The sequence below is a fragment of the Protopterus annectens genome, chromosome 5.part1 (assembly GCF_019279795.1).
Source record: "Protopterus annectens isolate FY-2018-M chromosome 5.part1, PAN1.0, whole genome shotgun sequence".
NCBI classification, from domain to species: domain Eukaryota; kingdom Metazoa; phylum Chordata; order Ceratodontiformes; family Protopteridae; genus Protopterus; species Protopterus annectens.
In genome coordinates, this window is record NC_056736.1 from 274,534,231 (window position 1) to 274,552,987 (window position 18,757).

Here is an 18,757-nt window from a genome sequence, read left to right on the forward strand (position 1 = left end):
GGAATGTGTTGTGGTGATAACTAGTGAGGTGAGATAGTAATATGAATGTAGTAAGAAGTGATAGGTGAAACATGAGCATGTTATAGGTCTAGGAGGAGGAAATGGGATAACAGGAAGTGCGTCTAATTGGATGGATAGTGTGAGGGAGTGTCAGCCTTTTGCTCAAAGAGTAGAAGCACTGGGGGCGGGTGGGATATGGGGCAGGGTAGAGGAGCAGAGTGAGCCTGAAGGGCAAATGGAGTGGGCAGAGCAACCCCAGCAGGAGGGATTCCAAAAAAAAAAACCCAATAAAATCACGAGCCAGGAAATGTACAGAGAGAATAAGGAACTTGTACAATTAGTAGAGTCTGTTCCTACTTAGCGGCTGACTTCATTAAAGATGTCCAAGTTGGAAGATGAATGGAGCTCCATGCAGCAGCGCTAGCCTCACACTGATGGTCACAAAGTAAGAGAAAATTGTTAAAAACAATTCATCTAATAATTAATTCTACTGGAAGGCTTGTGTTTAAAAGTTGAGATTCCCCAGGGCTGATTTGAGCTTTTGCTGAAAATTTGCTTGTGGATAGCCCAAGCAAACTGCAAAGAGAAAAAATAGACAGAGTGTGAGCAGTAAGTGAATGGTACAGTTCTAGGAGAAATTGAGACAATTAGGAGAATAGAGGATATTAGATAGAGAGTGATGGAAGGATTATCAGAAGACAGAGAGTGGGTACAAGAAATGTTACAATAAGTAGGTATATAGATAAATGCCCAGGGAAGAGCAAAGAATCTCAAAGAATAGGAAACAGTGTCTAGGCAGATCATAATAGACACATTTAACAATGTACCAAGTCTAATAGGTTAAAGTAGCACCATAGTTAGGTAAGAATGTGTAACAAATGCTGTGTTTCTGCTTTTCAAATATCAAATAAACAAACAACTGTAAGTTTCTGCTTACAAATACCAAGTATGTTTCTGCTTACAAAACCAGTTAGAACTGTAGTTAGATGAGATGCAGGGTAGAGTTTGCAACAAACACTGTTTCTGCTTTTCAAATACCAAATAAACAAACTGTATGTTTCTCCTTACTAATTGCAGGTATGTTTATGCTAACCCGTACTAATTAGAACTGTAGTTAGGTCAGATATTGTCTAGAATTTGTAAAATATGCTATGTTTCTGCTGTTTGTGTACAAAATAAACAGCATGTGTATGTGTGTGCGTACTAATACTAAATGCAGAATACAGTGAAGCAGATATCAATAAGGAATTGTCTATGAAGCCAGGCTAGCTTCCTAGATAAGTTTAGATATGTAGGTATGCATATATACACTGGAGTAATCACCAAGCTCTACATATGCAATGAGCAGTAAAAAAAAGCATCACAGTTTTTTCAGACTGTACACTCTAAATAACAATAGTAAATGTAGCACTAATATAGACCAGCATAAAAATACCTGTAAATTATGACAGCAAACAGACAATGCTAAAAAGGCATATGCATATAAAAAGAGAAAAAAAGACAGTGAGCTCAGACAGCAGATTAAGGGAAGCTCCTGCAGGTTGGAACTATACTACATTTAAAAAATGGTTCCAGAGGAGTGGGTATTAATATAGCCTCCTGTGAGAATGGCTCGGGGGAGGAGGGAGTAGCAATTATCAGTGTGAGATTGGGTGTTTAGAACTGGTTGCAGAGTAACCCCAGCAGGAAGGATTCTAAAAAGAAAAGAAAAAAACATAACCCCAGCAGGAGGGATTCTAAAAAGAAAAGAAAAAAATAATCAGAAGCTATGAAATGTAAGTAAGACAATGCACTATGTAAGAGTTTTTCAGCTTATAGAAACCAAATGTTGCTAGCAAGCTCTTTAAGGATGAGTAGAACTAAGGGAATTGAGACTGAACTAAGGGTTTGTTTTGGAATAGTTTTAACATTAGACTCTGGATCTCACCTGTTTGTATACAGAGGGAATAAGGAACTTGTACAATTAGTAGAGCCTGTTCTTAGTTGCTGACTTCATTAAAGCTCTCCAAGTTGGAAGCTGAATGGAGCTCAAGTGCAGCTGTGCTCACCTCACAATGATGGTCACAAAGTAAGAGGAAATTGTTAAAAACAATTCACCTAATAATTAATTCCACTGGAAGGCTTCTGTTTAAAAGTTGAAATTTCCCAGGGCTGATTTGAGCTTTTGCTGAAAATTTGCTTCAGAACCGAAGGTGGGAGAGGGGTGGGATCCCGAGGCTTGTGGATGGCCCAAGCAAGCTAATAATTAATTCTACTGGAAGGCTTGTGTTTTAAATTTGAGATTTCCAGAAAATGTGCTTGAGAACCAAAGGGGGGGGGGGGCATGATCCCAAGGATTGTGGAAGGCCCGAGAAAAAGTGAGCATAGACAGCAGCCTAAGGCAAGCTCCTGCAGGTTGGAACTATAGTACATTTTAAAGGTTTATTTATTAACATTTTATTACCATTAAAGTCTGACTAGGTATGTGGCCATTTTCAGCAGAGGCCCAGGAAGAAAAACTCCAAAGTATTATAAAAACATTTAAAGAACAATAATTTTCCAATCTTCAAAAATTATACAAAAACATCTACATTTTAAATAATTGTAGCAAATTAGACAGTGTGAAAACATTGGTTAAGAACAGATACAACTTGTATGATAGATTAATATGTAGAGAAATGTTAGCCAGTTTATGGTGAAATTAAAGCTAACTTAGTATAATGCAAACAGGAATTGCAATATGAAGTGAGACAAAAGAACAGGGTTGTGGCATATTTAGAAAGGCAGTCAGGAGAGAGACTGATAGGGAAGTGAGTGAAGAAGGGAGAGTAAGGAGGTGTAAGATATGAATTAGTACTTGTTCATATTAAGCTATATAGGTTAGCCTTGGGTTGAGCAATCTGAATGTTTCACAGTTTCCCTTCTTGGTGACCTTCTTTTTTGTTATCTTGACCACCCAACACTGGTCTCTGACTCAAGTCAAAGTACTTCCCTGTGTTTCTAGGCTGCTCCTATGCTTTTTTTTTCTGTCACAAATTCATTTTCCTTTAGAATATTAGAAAATGTTTTACTGCGTCTGCCATTTTCAGAAGAATAAGAAGAAAAATCTCCTTCAACTTGCTGGCTCACATTCTGCTTGGTAATTTTTTTTAATTCCTCCTACCCCTGTTCTGCATCCAAAAATGTGCTTGCTCCTTCAAAAATAATAAAAAAAAAAATATTCTGAAAACACCTGAATATAGCAACTTTAATTTTACACCTGTCTCTCAACATTCTCAGATTGCAGGGTGTCTGGTGTACAGTGAATAATAATTTTCAATAAATACTTTGGTGTCCCAAATTGATTCTACAAAACTTTTCACAGGTGCAGCTCCTTTTGCTTATACGAACTTCATCTTTACTAATGTAGTCTTGGCTTCTTTCTCATTTTCATTTGTGGACCGATACATAGTGTGACTTTTCAATTAACAAATTCTGCTGTGGAATAACAGTCCAGCTGTTTATTTGTACTTTCATAAAATTAATGTAACCTATTCCTTCCAGTTTCTTTGTTACTGCAGACAATCTCAGTTTTCCCTGCATGCTCTGTCTTCTGTGCTGCTATTGTTTGCAATATTTTTACTTGAGAAGCTTCATATTGCCATTTCAACCTTTAATTTATTCAATTTTATCAGCAAATCTGTGTAGCTGCGGTAGTACGGTGTGGCAGTGTGGTTAATTGCCCCCTCTGCAGAGGGGTTCTCGGTTCGATCGGCTGGGGTGCCTTCTGTCTCTTGTCTGCATGTCCCCTCCTGTGGTCGTGTGGGTTTCCTCTGGTGCTCGGGTTTCTCCCCACATCCCAAGACATACTGCAGGATTGGACACTACTAAATTGGCCCTAGTGCATGTGTGTGTGCCCTTCTGTGGAAGGTTAGGCGGCAGGGCTGGCAACTCGACACTGTAAACTCCTGTGCCCATCAAATGCTCCCGGACAAAGGTGATCCGCTGTGGCGACCCCTAACCAGGAAAAGCCGAAAGAAGAAGAAGAATCAGCAAATCTGTGTAGCTACTTAAAGCTTCTAATATTATTTCCAGCTGTTTATCATGTGAGTGTATGTATTTCTCTGGTGTTTCATTTATTTTAAACACCTCTAAATGCCTTTGATTTTTTTCCCACTGAATTACTAGAAGTCATCTCCAGTACTGAAGCTGAAACCTGAACCACTCTTTGCTGAATAGCAGCAAAACTCTTTCCCACCAGAGTTTTTGTTATGCTTTCCTACCTGGTTTCTTATTACTCTCTCTAGATTTCTTCTTTAATAACATCCTGGCAGTGTAGTGACTAAGCAGTAACTGAACTGTACCCACATAAATGGCTTTTGCTGGCATTTTCTCAAGTTTCTGTTGTCATACTGTGAGAGCACTAATCAGTCTTAATCAGTGTACTGCCATCTTGGAAGTCTTTTGGTGACACATTTGACACCACTGCTGGTGTTCTTGTAGACTTTGTTGGGTCTAGAGGTTTCATAGAGGAGCCTGGGGGTATCTCTGATTGGTTTTCAGTCTCAGAACACTATGCTGACATCTAATTCCCTTTCTGAAATACTTTAGACCACACTGGGATGTAAAACATTTGCCAAGGAGTATGTTGTGAACTCAGGAACATGTATGAAAACAATGGAGATATAAGTCATATTAGTATCTCACTCAGTTCAACTCATTTCTGCAGATGAGATGTGTATCCTTGCATCTACCTGTGAAGGTTCAAGAAGCATATAAGAATAAAGTAACACACCTTCTTCTGATTAATTTGCTGATGAGAAAATTTTTAGTATGAGACAGACACGTTTACTGTAAAGTTTCATATGAAGACAGTTCTTCCTGTCTGACATTAAGATCTCCATTAAAAGACATTTACTTGTTGAATCCTTTTGGTGGATGACTTTTCAGTTGTAGTTCCTGACTATGCCAGAAAGCAAGCATTCTTGAGAATGAATTAGTCAATCAGATTTGGCAATAACAGGAAAAAGACAAAAGGAAATAAGGATGTCCAGCCAACAGTTGAATAGTTTGCATGATAGAAATTTGTAACAGTCAGGCATGGCTGTTGAAGGCAGAACAGTGGCACTGAATTGAAAGGGGTGGTAAAAGTTGACAACACACCCCCTCCCTCATGTAAAAAAATGGGGAAAAGGTGGAGGATAATTATGATTAATTAGAATTTAAATAATCAACAGGATTTGTCACACCCTGTTTTTGCTGGTATTTCTTATTATCGTAGGTAAGGTCTTGTATGGTACTGACTTTTTTGTTACAAATTTTTGCATATCAGATGACTCACAGTATGCATTTCCTCTTTGTAATGTACTTGACATACAGTTAACTTTATACAGGTGTGATAATCCAACATTCGGAAAAATAGCAAGCAATAATAATTTAAAATGATGCAGGTATATTAACTTATAATTTTCTAATTTCCCGCCTTTCTAAGCTAGTATAGTCCAGTTTTCAGGCTAGTGCTAAATTCAGGGCTGTGTTATAAGTTTCTGAGTTGCCCATACCTTACTTGGATAGAGGGAAGTTTCTCTGTTCACCTGTGAGAGACGGGAACTTTGAGCGGCCATCTGTCCCTGGAGGAGTGGTTCCAGCCCAGAAGTTAATAGTTTAAAAAACGCATTTGCACGGTTTTGTGCACCGGGCAGCACTGGTTAGCTAGGGTTAAATTATTCCTGGCTCCACTAAGTCTCCTCTTCAGTTTTTCACTTAAAACTAGTCTAACTCTCAACCTAAGCACTCAAAAAGCATCCTACAGTCCAGCACTTGCTCAAACCTAATAGCAAGCACTAATATACCCCGACACTTGACTGCCCAGCAGGGCAAGGCTCTTTATCCACCCTTCACCAACCAAGCAACTAAGCAGCTCACCCTACTATTCAGGCATGACCAAAGGGCAACTTCAGGTGTACTCTCCAGTCCAGCTGGTGAATCTGGGTATCCTGAGGCAATGTTACAACTGCCTCATGTACACAGACACACCTCTCCTCCTACCACAAAACACTAACATATGCAAGAGATGCAATTATACAGCCAAACTGGAGGCTAAGGTCTCTCCACCCAAGACTGGAACAGACAGTCGTGAGGAGAAGGTTAACACTTGCACCACACCTCCAGCCTCACATAGACCTACTAAACCAGCACTGGCAAAAAATACACATAAATACACAAAATCATACTCGGAGGCTCTAAATAAAAACCTGCAAAAGCATCAGAGAGCTCCAAAGCAGACACCCTCAAAACCTGCACCTCCCATCACAACCAGACAACACATAAAACACAAAATCAATGTGCCGCACAATCACAGCCCTTAAGGTGAAATAACATACCTACCACACTAGTAATAGGCGACTCAATAGTCAGGCACACTGATGCCCCAATCACTAGGCTGGACAAGGAGAAGGTTACTGTTAGCTGCCTATCGGAAGCCAGAATCCGCCACATAACACAAACACTCAGGTCACTCTAGAACATGTACAAGTATGACTCTGTCTGTCATTGTTCATGTTGGTGTGAATGACCTGAAATGTACCTCCCTGGACTACATGAAAAGAGACATGGAAGAGCTCTCTGATCATGTAGCCCAGGTGGGTATGACCCTGACCCTGAGTAGCATCCTGCCCTCACCAAGAATGATACCTCAGTATAAAGAAAATGATCAATTTTAACAATTGGCTAAGCTTCTGGTGTCATTCAAAGGGGATCCAGTGTCGTCAACCTGGGAGGACATGCTCGACAAGCCGCGTTGCTTCGCAAGAGATGGCTTGCATCTGTCGACCCTTGGCTTTCTTATACTGGCCAAGGCTCTTGCTGCCCCCATAGTACCTTTTTTAGGCAAGGCTCAAAATTCAAATCCATCACCGTAAACAGCACAAGTAAAAAAACGAGGATTATGCTACTCAACGCCAGGAGTTTAAATCTCAAAATGCATGCGCTTGAAGCACTCCTAAGTATGGAGAACATCGACATCTGTGCAGTAACTGAAACCTGGTTCAAGGCTCCAGAGAACACTCCAGCACTACTGGGCTACAACTCATACCGCACATTTCCGCCACAGAACATGAACCGAAACACAAAAGGAGGGGGTGTATCCATATTCATCAAGGATACTCACAACTCCAGGTTAGTGGCACAGCATGATACCTCTAAGATCATCCATGTGCAACTAACATCAGGCAAATCTGCAATGCAAATTGTGGCCTGCTACAGATCACCCTCCATGACCCAGGACCACCACTCCGCCTTTCTGGAGACACTGGAAAACATGAAGGTCCTACTGAACACCCTGATATTGGGCGATTTCAATTACCCTACCATTAACTGGAAAAACTACTTGAGTACAAACTCCCAGGCTCAGAGCTTCCTGGAATTTATCAACTCAAATGCCCTGGATCAGCTTGTAAACTCCCCTACCAGAGGCCACAACATATTGGACTTGGTCATCACCAACATGAGCGACAGGTGTTCTGTACCGGTGGTCAACCCGTCACTGGTTAGATCAGACCATAAACTAATCACCCTGGATGTCTACACCCCACCACCACCCACAACCAAGGAAACCACAGTGAAAAACTTTTCTAAAGCAAACTTCACCTTACTTAAGGCAGAGGTGGTAAGTTTCACAGCCCCCACGCTAAAGGATAACACTGCCCAAGATGCAGAATCCTTTACAATTGCACTCTATGAGCACCTACAAGGATGTATGGATCATGCCATCCCTAGCAAGACCAAGACTCACTCCCCTAAGAGAAGGAAACCAGTCTGGTGGAAACCTGCCATAAACAGGTTATACAACAGAAGGAGGAAACTAGTTCAGAAAAAAAGCAAATCCCAAGAAGGAAAGACATCCCTGGTCAGTATCAGTAAGAAACTAAGGTCCCTCATAAAATCATCCAAGGCTAACTTCAAAAGAAAAATAGCCAAGGATTCTAAAGATAACTACAAAGCCTTCTTTAGCTATGTCAAGAATCTAAGTGGCAACTCGCAGATATGCTCTGAGCTAGTGAAAATAGCGCAAAATATACTAAACCTACTGATATTGCCAACATCCTGGTAGATAGATTCAGTGCAAACTTCACCTCCCTCTCACCTTCAAAAGGGCCCACAACAATACTGGAAAAGTGTAGTGTCCCGGAAATCACAAAAGCACAGGTGAAAACAGCCCTTTCAAAAGCCAAAAACACAGCATCAATGGGGCCAGATGGTGTCCCAGGCTGCATCTTGCACGAACTACAGAATGAACTAACCCCCCACCTAAACACGCTGTTCATCCTCAGCCTCTCCACAGACTACATGCCCATAGAATGGGGCACAGCAACAGTTATTCCGCTCCACAAAGGAGAGGCCACAACTGACCCTGGTAACTATCAACTATAAGCCTGACTTGCCTGGTCTGCAAGGCTATGGAGCGCATCATTATGGAACTTAACAAAGACATTGGGAACTTCCAAACACTTGACCTGACCCAGTTCGGCTTTGTTAAGGGCAGATCATGCCTACTAAACCTGGTTGACTTCTTTGAGACAGTCACCAAGGCCACAGATGAGGGAAAGGTGGTTCACACAGCCTACCTTGATCTCGCCAAGGCGTTCGACACCATTCCTCACTCGGGTATTATAGAAAAACTCACCAGCCTGAACATAAACCCCTACATCACAAGATGGGTTGCCAACTAGCTTACAGACAGAACTCACACAGTAAGAATAACGGGCGCCAGGTCAGACTCTAAACCAGTCACAAGTGGTGTCCCGCAAGGCTCAGTTCTGGGACCCCTACTGTTCAGCATATATTTCTCAGAAGTACAGGCAAACACAGGAGAACTATGACTAACCAAGTTCGTCGATGACTGCAAACTGGGAGCCATAATTGACTCTCCGGCTGACACAGACATCCTTCAAAAAGGCCTTACTGAGACAGACACCTGGTGTCAAAGTCATGGCCTCAAGCCAAATGCCAAAAAATGCATAGTCATCCCATTTGGGAAAAACAAAACACCCACGAATTACCACATAGGCGGCAGCCCCCTTAATACAGAAGAGGTAATAAGAGATCTGGGGACCCAGGTAGATAGTAATCTCTCCTTTGACAATCTTATTGCCAAAGTAGTTAGGAAATCCTTCTATGTGGCTCATCTAATTACTAAGGGGTTCATATCTAGATATAAAGAGGTTATAGTGCCCCTCTCCTCGTCACTCATCAGACCCATCATAGAGTACAATGCCCCATTTGGGATGTACCTCACAAGACACTTCCAACAGCTGGAAAGACCACAAAAGCACCTCACCAAGAGGATTACTGGCCTCACATATATGTCCTATGCAGCCTGACTGAAAAAACTCCAGCTGTACTCAGTGGCATATCGCTTACTCAGAGGTGATCTTTTCCTGACTTACAAAGCCATGTCCAACTCAGAATTGATGAACATGCTCCACCTAAAGAAATCCAAGTCACTGCAAACCACGCGCTCTAGTGAGCTAAACCTCACCACAACAATAAATAGAACATGCTGGACGGATAGATTCCTGTCACAGAGACTCTCCATGCTTTGGAACAAAATTCCTAACTACATTAGGCAGACCCCCTCACTAACGCTCTTCAAGAGAAGCCTTGATGAGTGGATGGGTAACAGAAAATACACCCCTGGGATCACTTCATTGGCTCTGCTTGATAGAGGCTCAGTTAATTAATCAATGGGGTGGTGAAAGCCGACACACTCTGGCTAGGCTTAAAAATGCCCTCGGGCAGATAGCCTAGTACCTACCTATGAACCTATAAAACTAGTCCCTTTTTATGTGCATCTCTGTTCCAGTCTTCATTGCTTTATGCAAACCCATGTTGTATTAGAGAATTGAGAATATATTTGTGGTCACAGCCTAGCTGGCTGTGTCAGTATTTTTCAGTTTAATTTTAATGTTTTTCTTTGCTTTCTTAAGCCATTTTATTCCATTCTGTTTTTTATATTTGTGAAAGAATTTGATACATCTAATTCAAAACACACCCAGTAGACAGGACTTAATGTGATACAATAGTCAAGTAATATTTTATCATGTTTTTATTCTTGATTATATATAATATTTTAATTTAAAACATCTGTTTACACATTTCAGCTTTATTGTATGTAGTTCCTAACTTTCTATTCTTTTTTCTGACAATTTTAATAACTTTTGCCTCCAGTATACGTAGATTTGGCACATTTAAAATCAGCTATTTCTTGACTCATAAAAAATGCTCAATCCATGCAAATGTGGTTAAATCAGTGTTTTGAAACACTGCTAGCACTGCATTTGTTGAAGCTTCACTGTAAAGTTAAACATCAGATAACAAATCCACAACTGTTTAATTGTAGCCATAGGTGATTCTGTAATGACAAAGATACTACCTTTCTAGAAATTCCACTGTTATGAGGTAGAAAAAGGTAATAGATATTGCAATCAGAAATTTGTTCTTTGGACATATTATTTGAGGAAGATTTTGAGAACAGGTATTGTAACAAAATAAAGTGGCACTGTATTGAGATAGGTGGTGACAGCTGATGTGACTCACTGACCCCATGTAAAAAAATGGAGGAAAAAGGTGGGGGAAGATGATGATGATGATTTATTAAAATCTGGATACTCTACAGGATGAGTCACATCACATTATGTGCTGTTTTTCTTATTCTTAGCTGAGCTCAGCAACAGAACTCGCTTAATGATTCCATTTTCTGATACTGATTTCTCTTCTTAATTTTTGCACAAAGCCCAGAAGACCCACAGTGTCCATTCTCTATTTTAACATGTTTAATAGGTATGTTTATACATTTGAGAGAATTCAGAGATCTGAAGACAAAAGCAATACCTTTTGACAGTAACTCACGTCTTTGTAATTTTTCCATGCAGCTGTCACACAGCTGATACTCATTTTCTGTTATTAGTCATCACAGCTGTCCCCTGTTCTAACCCTGACTGCCTTAAGTAGTTCATGAGCTGACTTAAAACTGTAAAAGTATGCTGATGTCTACATTTTCATGGTGTTTGTAGCATTCTGTTTACATTTACAATGCATTTATTTGCATGCTTACTCCATTTTGTTGGATATCTTTTTTTACAGTTGAGAAAGAATTGGATGAGTCTGTTGCAAAAGAAACCCAGGAGAAAGCAGATACCATACAACAAGAATCGGGTAGTTACTCTTTGATAAAGTTTGAGTGCTTGTTTATACCTCATTGTGTTAATTTAAAGCATGTGTTTTCACATTTCAGTTTTATTGTGTACAGTTCCTAAATTTCCAATATGTTCTTCAAAATGTAACAATCATTGCCAACAGTATACATCCCTTTAAAGATTTTGGACAGTTGGAGCTGCAACCAAAATGTGTGAGCTAGATTTTCCACCCTTGAGTTAACAAAATTTATGCTTAATTGGGATTAATCTTTCATAAGTGATTTTGCTTTCCAATTGTTATTAACAAATATAGTCTTTTTGACTATACTTGACAGATGTACATGTTTCTGAGTAGAATTTTTCTCATGTCCTACAGTGTAGACTTTGTTTGATGAATCCAAACTGTAACTCAATGTAAAAGCTAAAGATTTTAAGTACCTAACTTCAATTGATGCATCTTAAGTAGATTCAGTATTTCTATAGCACTAGAGAACCAAAAACAGTGCAGCCAAGAACAACCTACAGAGCTGAATAAAAGGCAAGACATGTGCCAAGCATAGATAAAAGTTAAGATTATTGGTCCATACAGGTCACATTATCTTTTGCACTAGTTTTAAATGCGATGGTGCTTCTCTTTACTAATTTGTTCTGATGAAGTCCACATCAATTACTTGGATGAAAGCTTAACTTAACAAACGTGCTTAATAAATGTCAGTGTTTTTATATCTATGCTTGGCACACATCTTGCCTTTTGTTCAGCTCCATTCCTTGTTCCTGGGTGTACTGTTTTTGGTTTTTAAGTTATTGGAGGTGCACGTTCACTGGGCTTTGTTTTTGTTTATTTCTATGGTTCTGTTAAACTCCACTTTCTTTTTAATTTCATTAAGAAGTGTACTTGGATAAACTATCACTAAAATCTTGTCTAAAAAGTTATGAATTTCAGTTTCAAGTATTTAATATGTCATGAGGCTTTTGGTTCTAATGACTTCAATACATTTTTTACGTGTAAAATAAATACTATTGAACTGAAGTTAAGAATTGCTAGCTTCCTCTTTCCTCTGCATATTTGTTTGTTAGATTATCTACTTTCAAACTGTCTCCTTATTGGTATGTCCAAAAACAAATTTTTCCTAAACCCCAGCAAATGTTAAATTTATAAAAAGAAAAAGAAAGAAAAGCATGGTCTGCATTTACCTCATAAGTAAAATTGTTCAAATCATCTTCACTACTGAGCCATGCTTTATGAAGTAAAAATAACATTTGACATAGTGAAAAAAATCTTCTCTGGTATATATTTAGTTATTCTCAAAGGGCCATAATAAGACTGCTTCAGTAGAAATGTTCAGATGAAATGATAAAATTGCAAAAATCAGAGGCTGAAATGTAGCAAAAGCAGGTTGAGTGTGAAACATCTCAAGAAGAGCTGTTTCAAAAATGGTAGATGACAGAGAGAGCCTAGAAAAAAAAACTGAAATTATCTGCTATACCAGAAAAAACTGTAAGGAACAGACTGTATTAATTCTATAAAAGCACAAATATGCAACTGGAATGGTATTCCATACCAGGATTTGTTAATTGAAAGGGCACTCCAAGGGTATGCCTCAAACCTGGACATGAGAAAGCTGCCAAGACCTATATTAATAAAGATGCAATCATACCAGCAGAAAGAGTTGATCATGATGAAACTGTGACAGAATGGAAAATTTTAAAAATTGGAGACGTCACAGTGTTTGTGCAAAATGATTATTGCCTGTTTGTCAGGCAGAAGAGATGCAAATTTATCTCAGCAGTCAGGTAATGTTGGGAGCCAAGTCTCATATTCAAGCTGCTGTACCCAGCTGTTTTTAGAATATTTTTTTCCCGGTGGATCAAAGACTTTTTTTGATGCTGAACAGGCTAAGTAGGAAATAAAAACATATTTATCCAATAAACAGTGAGCCAGCAAACAGAAGGGACTTTGTTGTTCATTCTTATGACAATAAAGCTCTTAGACAGACGTTGGCAATGTTCCAAAGGAAAATGCTTGAGAGAGGCAAAACGTTGCCTAGAAGAATCAGGAGTACCTTGGACTTGAACCAGAGTCTGGTTTTGTGAGATGGTGGTGAAAAGGAAGACCAACAATGTTGAAATTAGTGAATAAGTGGGAGACTAGAAAACATGAATTACATTTGTGAAATATGACTTTGCCAAAAAAGTGGCTAAAAAGACTGAACTTTTGTTGACTTTGTTAAAATTGTTGGTGGATAAAAGTATGTATCCCACTTTATGTCTTTAATGTTTAGAAGGACACTGAGAGGAAAAAAGTAACTGTAAGTAAAACAACTGTTCTTATTAGTATAGGCATAAAGCAGTTCATAATATAAACTGCATGTTATAGTAAAGACATTTTGTATGATTTATAGTCAGGAGTATTTTAAATGTGGGTTGCTCTCTTCATTGTCTGTTGTGTGTGTTTATTAAAGTAAAGAAGCTCCTTTTTAATTATAAGAAGTATATAGTCTTTACAGTATAAAGTGAGAAGAAAGGCTGGAGAAAAGCAACTCTAATTTTAATATGCTCTGATCCTAGTCTGCTTGGGTGGGGGCAGAGTGTAAAAGTGCACTGATTATATTATATGTAGAACTAAGATATTTTCTCCTATTTTTAGAAAGGTGAATGCCTAGATTAATGTCCTTGCTGCAAACAATAAACACATTTTTGTAAATAAGTAGACTAGAAAATTAAGGTAAAAAGATGAAAGCAATGAAAAATGTCAAATTTCTTACATCTGCAAAGATATTAGCTTGTTTCTTTCATTAGCAAATATGGGTTCCTATTACGTGATCGAATTTCAACAAGTTTGAACCCAATATGGTCAAAATCATATAGTTGAACTTGCTGAAGCTTGAACACAGGAAAAAAAATAAAAGATGCAACAGTAAACTAACTGTTGCAAGCAGTGGAGCAAGCCCCCCTGCACCCCCCACACATCCCGCTCTTTAAATATACCAACTCCTAAACCGCACTATAGTGAGGGGTGCAGGGGACTTGCCCCCTCTTAGCGTGTTCAGTATAGGTGACAACATCAGCCAGATCACATTCAAAAAAACTTTGAACACCACCGGGGTCTCCTCATAATAAAAAAAATATGCTTGACCCTGCCTCATAGCCGCCAGGCGCGAATACGTTTAGTAGTAATACCTGTGTGTTATCAAAAAACCTTACCATGTCTTTCTTTAACCTTACCTTTACCGAGCTTCCTCCTCCTTTACCCGACCGACATTGATTCCCCAAACTGAATGCTAACACAACTGCTTGCAACAGTTAGTTTACTGTTGCATCTTTTATTTTTTTTTTAAACTTTGAACAGACAAGTTCGATATTGTCGTGTTTGAAGTTTCAAAACTTTGATCACGTAATAGGAATCCAGCAAATATTCAGTGGAATCAATAACTTTTTTCAACTGAAGACAGCTGTTCCTTCTGTTCCGAGTAAAATTTTTTGCTGACTACTTTTACATGGAGATGAGCTGTCTGCATGTGCAAGCAATTACTATTGAGGGTTCTGAGAATTTTTTGCTGAGAGAAATGCTACATTTAAAGGAAGAATGGCAAGTTGTTCAGTGAAAAATAAAGTTTGAAATTATCGGAAGGGATTAAGAGATAAGCAGCCCCTAGCAAATGTAATACTTTAATGCATTTAATTGAACAGTGTACAACATAGCTTTTTTTAAAATATATCCAGTGCAGTTTTGGTTAGGGCCACAAGTTAGTATTTTCTTTAAAAAAACTCATGCAAGCTGTATTTCAAATCTTGGAGGGGAACAAAGATAAGAACAGACACCAGTTAATGTAAGTGGGAAACATAGGCTGCAGCATGCACTTTATCATGGATAACCTTAATTTTAGGTTAAGTAAAGCATGCGGGTGCAGCTGTCAGTTTAGGACAAGTGCTCATATCTGGGAGGGTAAACTTCATTTTTTGAAGATGTACATAGTTGTTTGTGTTTATTCTAAGTTCATACGGGATGGAGATGTTTTGAAAATGTATTTTTTTGTTTGATGGTTTCCATTAAAACAAAAAGTCTTGACAAATGTGGCATAGGTTCAAATGGAGATGAGAAAAAAATAACTATATCAGTTTAAACTTGATTGGCAAACAGTGTGTGCATGTAATACAGAAGTTGGAAATATGTATTCAAAGAAAACCTACATTAATAATATGCGGGAATAACAACTGTTTATCATAATGGCTATGCTATCCATATTGTCATAGAACATAAATGACCTTTCAGGTGTAAACATAAAGGGAAGAGTATTGAATTATATTAAGAAATAGAGAATACAAACAACAGTCCTGCAGTTGGCAGATTTAGAAAGAAATGAGCATGTGAATTTGACAAAGAAAGGATGTCAGGTTGAATATCAGGAACAAAGGAAAATGGGAATAACTATACTAATTGCTAGAGGGGCTCCAGTAGTGGTAGAAGAGAGAAACAATAAAATAATTGTAGATTTATGGTAGTAAGGTGCTATTGGCAAGGGAGGAGGATTACGCTGGCATGTTGTATTCCACCAAAAATGCAATTGCGGAGTTTAAGAAAATATGGGGATAAGTAATCAGCATTCAGGGAAGAATATTACTTATAGGGAATTGGAACTTGATATGCAATGGTATGGATGCAATAGGGGGAGATATAGGGAAAATATAACAAAAGATAGTATATATTTCTGATGAAATGCTTAGTATGTGAGGGACTTTGACAGGATTTATATATTATTCCCCAAGGTAAAATAATTGGGCTAGAATTGGTAGAAATTATATTTCACGGGGATGTGTACATTTAATTAAAAACTTCAACACACACCTGATATTCATTTCAGTTCATGCATTGATAAAAACAAAGATAAAAATGCAGGGTAATGAAGTAAAAATGAGACACTGGCACTTTCTTACCTACCTGTTAAAAAGAGAGGAATTTGAGGACTGGGTAGTGGAAATTATTGGTGCATTATTAGGAAAGTTAGAAGTATCTTCAGATGTTATAGCTAGTGAGTGGGATAAAATGAAAATTGAGCTTAAAAGTAGGGTAGAAATAAAAGAAAAAAGAGACGTGATTAAGAGGTAATAGGAATTACTTAATGGGGCTGACAAAAGTTAAAGTATTGTAGAATAGGGGAAATATCAAAAAAGAAGAAGAGGTGCAAATGCAGAGAGCTAAAGAGAAAATAAGAAAGTATTTAGAAATATGCAGAAGTTAAGAAAATTTCTGATTAAGCAACTATTTTTGAAGATAACTATGGAGTACAGAAACTTTTAGCACAATGACATAGGCAACAGAAAGAAACAAGGGCTGTCACTAAACTTAGGGAACTTGTAACAAGAAAAATAACCAGAGATGCTGTAGAGGTGTTGGAGATATTTTGAAATCTTTATGAAAATGTGTATGAAGTAGAGAATATGGAAATAAAGTGCACAAATAGAAATATTTATGGAAGACTTAATTATGCCAAGGTTAGAGGCAGTGCAGCTCAGCAACTAACATTTAAGATAGGAGGAGATGAGATAAAAAAGGTGATGTGTAATCAGTTTTAAGAAAATCTCCAGGAACCAATGGTATTCCTGTGGATGTTTGGAATTTAGTAGGGATGAAAGTGATAGAGATCTGCAGGATTTTATTTAACAGTATTTTAAAAGGAGAGGATGCACCAACATCTTGGAAGAAAGCTGTGGCTACTATATTACGTAAATATGGGAAAAAAAACTATCAGACCCATCTTCATATAGACCTATTTTACTTTTAAAACCACAATTATAAAGTGTTATGTTTGTGCTAGCTACAAGTATAGCAAAGTTTTTTTGAAAATTGGTTTTGTGGAGGAGAGGCAAACATTTGACAAAATTAATAGAGCAATGATGATCCAGAGAAAAGACGATTGTAAGAAAATACTGCTGTTTTTAGTGGGTCTTGACACAGAGAAAGCATTGATAGAGTTAGCTAGGATTTTATGAGTAGGGCAACAGAAGCATTTGCATTTCTTTATACAATAATAATGTTAATTAAAAACAAGAATTTAAGTGGGAGAGGTTCTCTGTGATAAGTTGTATTTCCAAACAGGAACCAGGCAGTGGTGTCATCTTTCCTTTTTGTTATTTATTCTATATTTAAAGCCATTGGCAAATAAATTAAGGGAGTCAGAAATACAAGGATATAATTGGTATGGCAATCAAGAAAAGCTAGCTTTATTTGCAGATGATATTATTTTGTAAATGATAAATCCAGAAAGGACATTTCTGTATTGAAGAATATTTTGAGACAGTTTCAAGTCTTTCCTTGATGTAAAAATTAATGAAGATGAAGCAAAGTCTATAGCCATAAATTATGTACCCACACATAAATTAGTTCAGCAGTACCCATATTTATGGGGACACGATAAGAAGACATATTTAAGAGTATGAATTCAAAGGCTTCTGTTACGGAAGTTAAGCATTTATGGGAAGACACTAAACGAATGATAATACAACAACTGAGAAAAGGGAAGCTGTAGTTTATGGATATGGATAGTAAGATACAAGCAGTGAAAATGTTGTAGTCCCTTTAGCTTTATAAACTGCTTAGGCATATTTTTATCAACCAGAATTTGCTGTGATCAATAATAAAGATTTTAAGGAATTTATCTGGGAGGAGAAGAGGACAAGAGTTAAATGGGATAAGTTGATCCTTCCAATAGAGCAGGATGGTTTAGGATTACCTGATTTGAATGGATATTTTAGAGCTACACAGTTAAGGGTCATATACATAACACAAGCAGAAAGTAATACTTCAAAATGGAAAGGGATGATGATGAAGCAAGGGGAAGTTCAATAAATAAAGGGAGAGTGGGATTTTGGATGCAGACCCACAAGGAGAATAATAAACATACAAATTATTATATTCATAAAACAGCAGAAAGTATTCTAAGAACTAAGCCAATATGAGAATGGAAAAAGGAAATTTTTGTCAATAGGGATCACTGCAAGTTGGGGTACAGAAAATAAGCAAGAAGGGGGATGGAATTTAGTGGAGAAAACTGTCAAAGGAACCAAGATATTGAGAGCAAATAACTAGAGAGGGAAAGGTAAAAGAGTGGGATGAGTTCAAGAAGACATTTGGACTGCAGGGTAGAGACTGACTTCCCTACCCGTGTTAGTAGAGTATAAAGGATAGGGGAATCTTAAGTGAAAGACCTCCTCTGGTAGAGTTTTTAGTTGAATCTGGAATAGAAGCTGCTATTAAAAATGGAAAATTAGTAGGATGTATAAAATATTGCTTGATAGCTATAAGAATCAACCACAGGAGGTTAGAAAATTTTGACAAGAGAAAATGGAAAAGCAGTTTACAACAGAACAATGGAAGTACAAATCATGGCTCTCAAATCTACAATAAATTCCAGAAGGTTTAGGATCTTTACTTGAAAGTGTTCCCATAGATATTTTATACTCCAAGCAGACTTCAAAGAAGTTTTCCTCAGATTGACAGCAAATGTTGGAGGTGTGATGGGAACATATATTTTGGGAGTGTAATTAGTTAGCAGTTTTTTAAAAACTCCTGTCAAAGATATTATGTGAGCAAATGGCTGTCACTA

General features: G+C 37.9%; 1 protein-coding gene across 1 annotated transcript in view; it reads left to right on the top strand.

Annotated features, from left to right (window-relative positions):
• Positions 1 to 18,757, top strand: part of LOC122803147 (serine/threonine-protein phosphatase 4 regulatory subunit 2-A-like) — a gene marked incomplete in the record, with an annotated part of 737,724 nt that overhangs the window by 563,004 nt on the left and 155,963 nt on the right. The window contains 1 exon segment of the mRNA XM_044072767.1: positions 11,101 to 11,172. Coding sequence (XP_043928702.1) covers positions 11,101 to 11,172 — 72 coding nt within the window.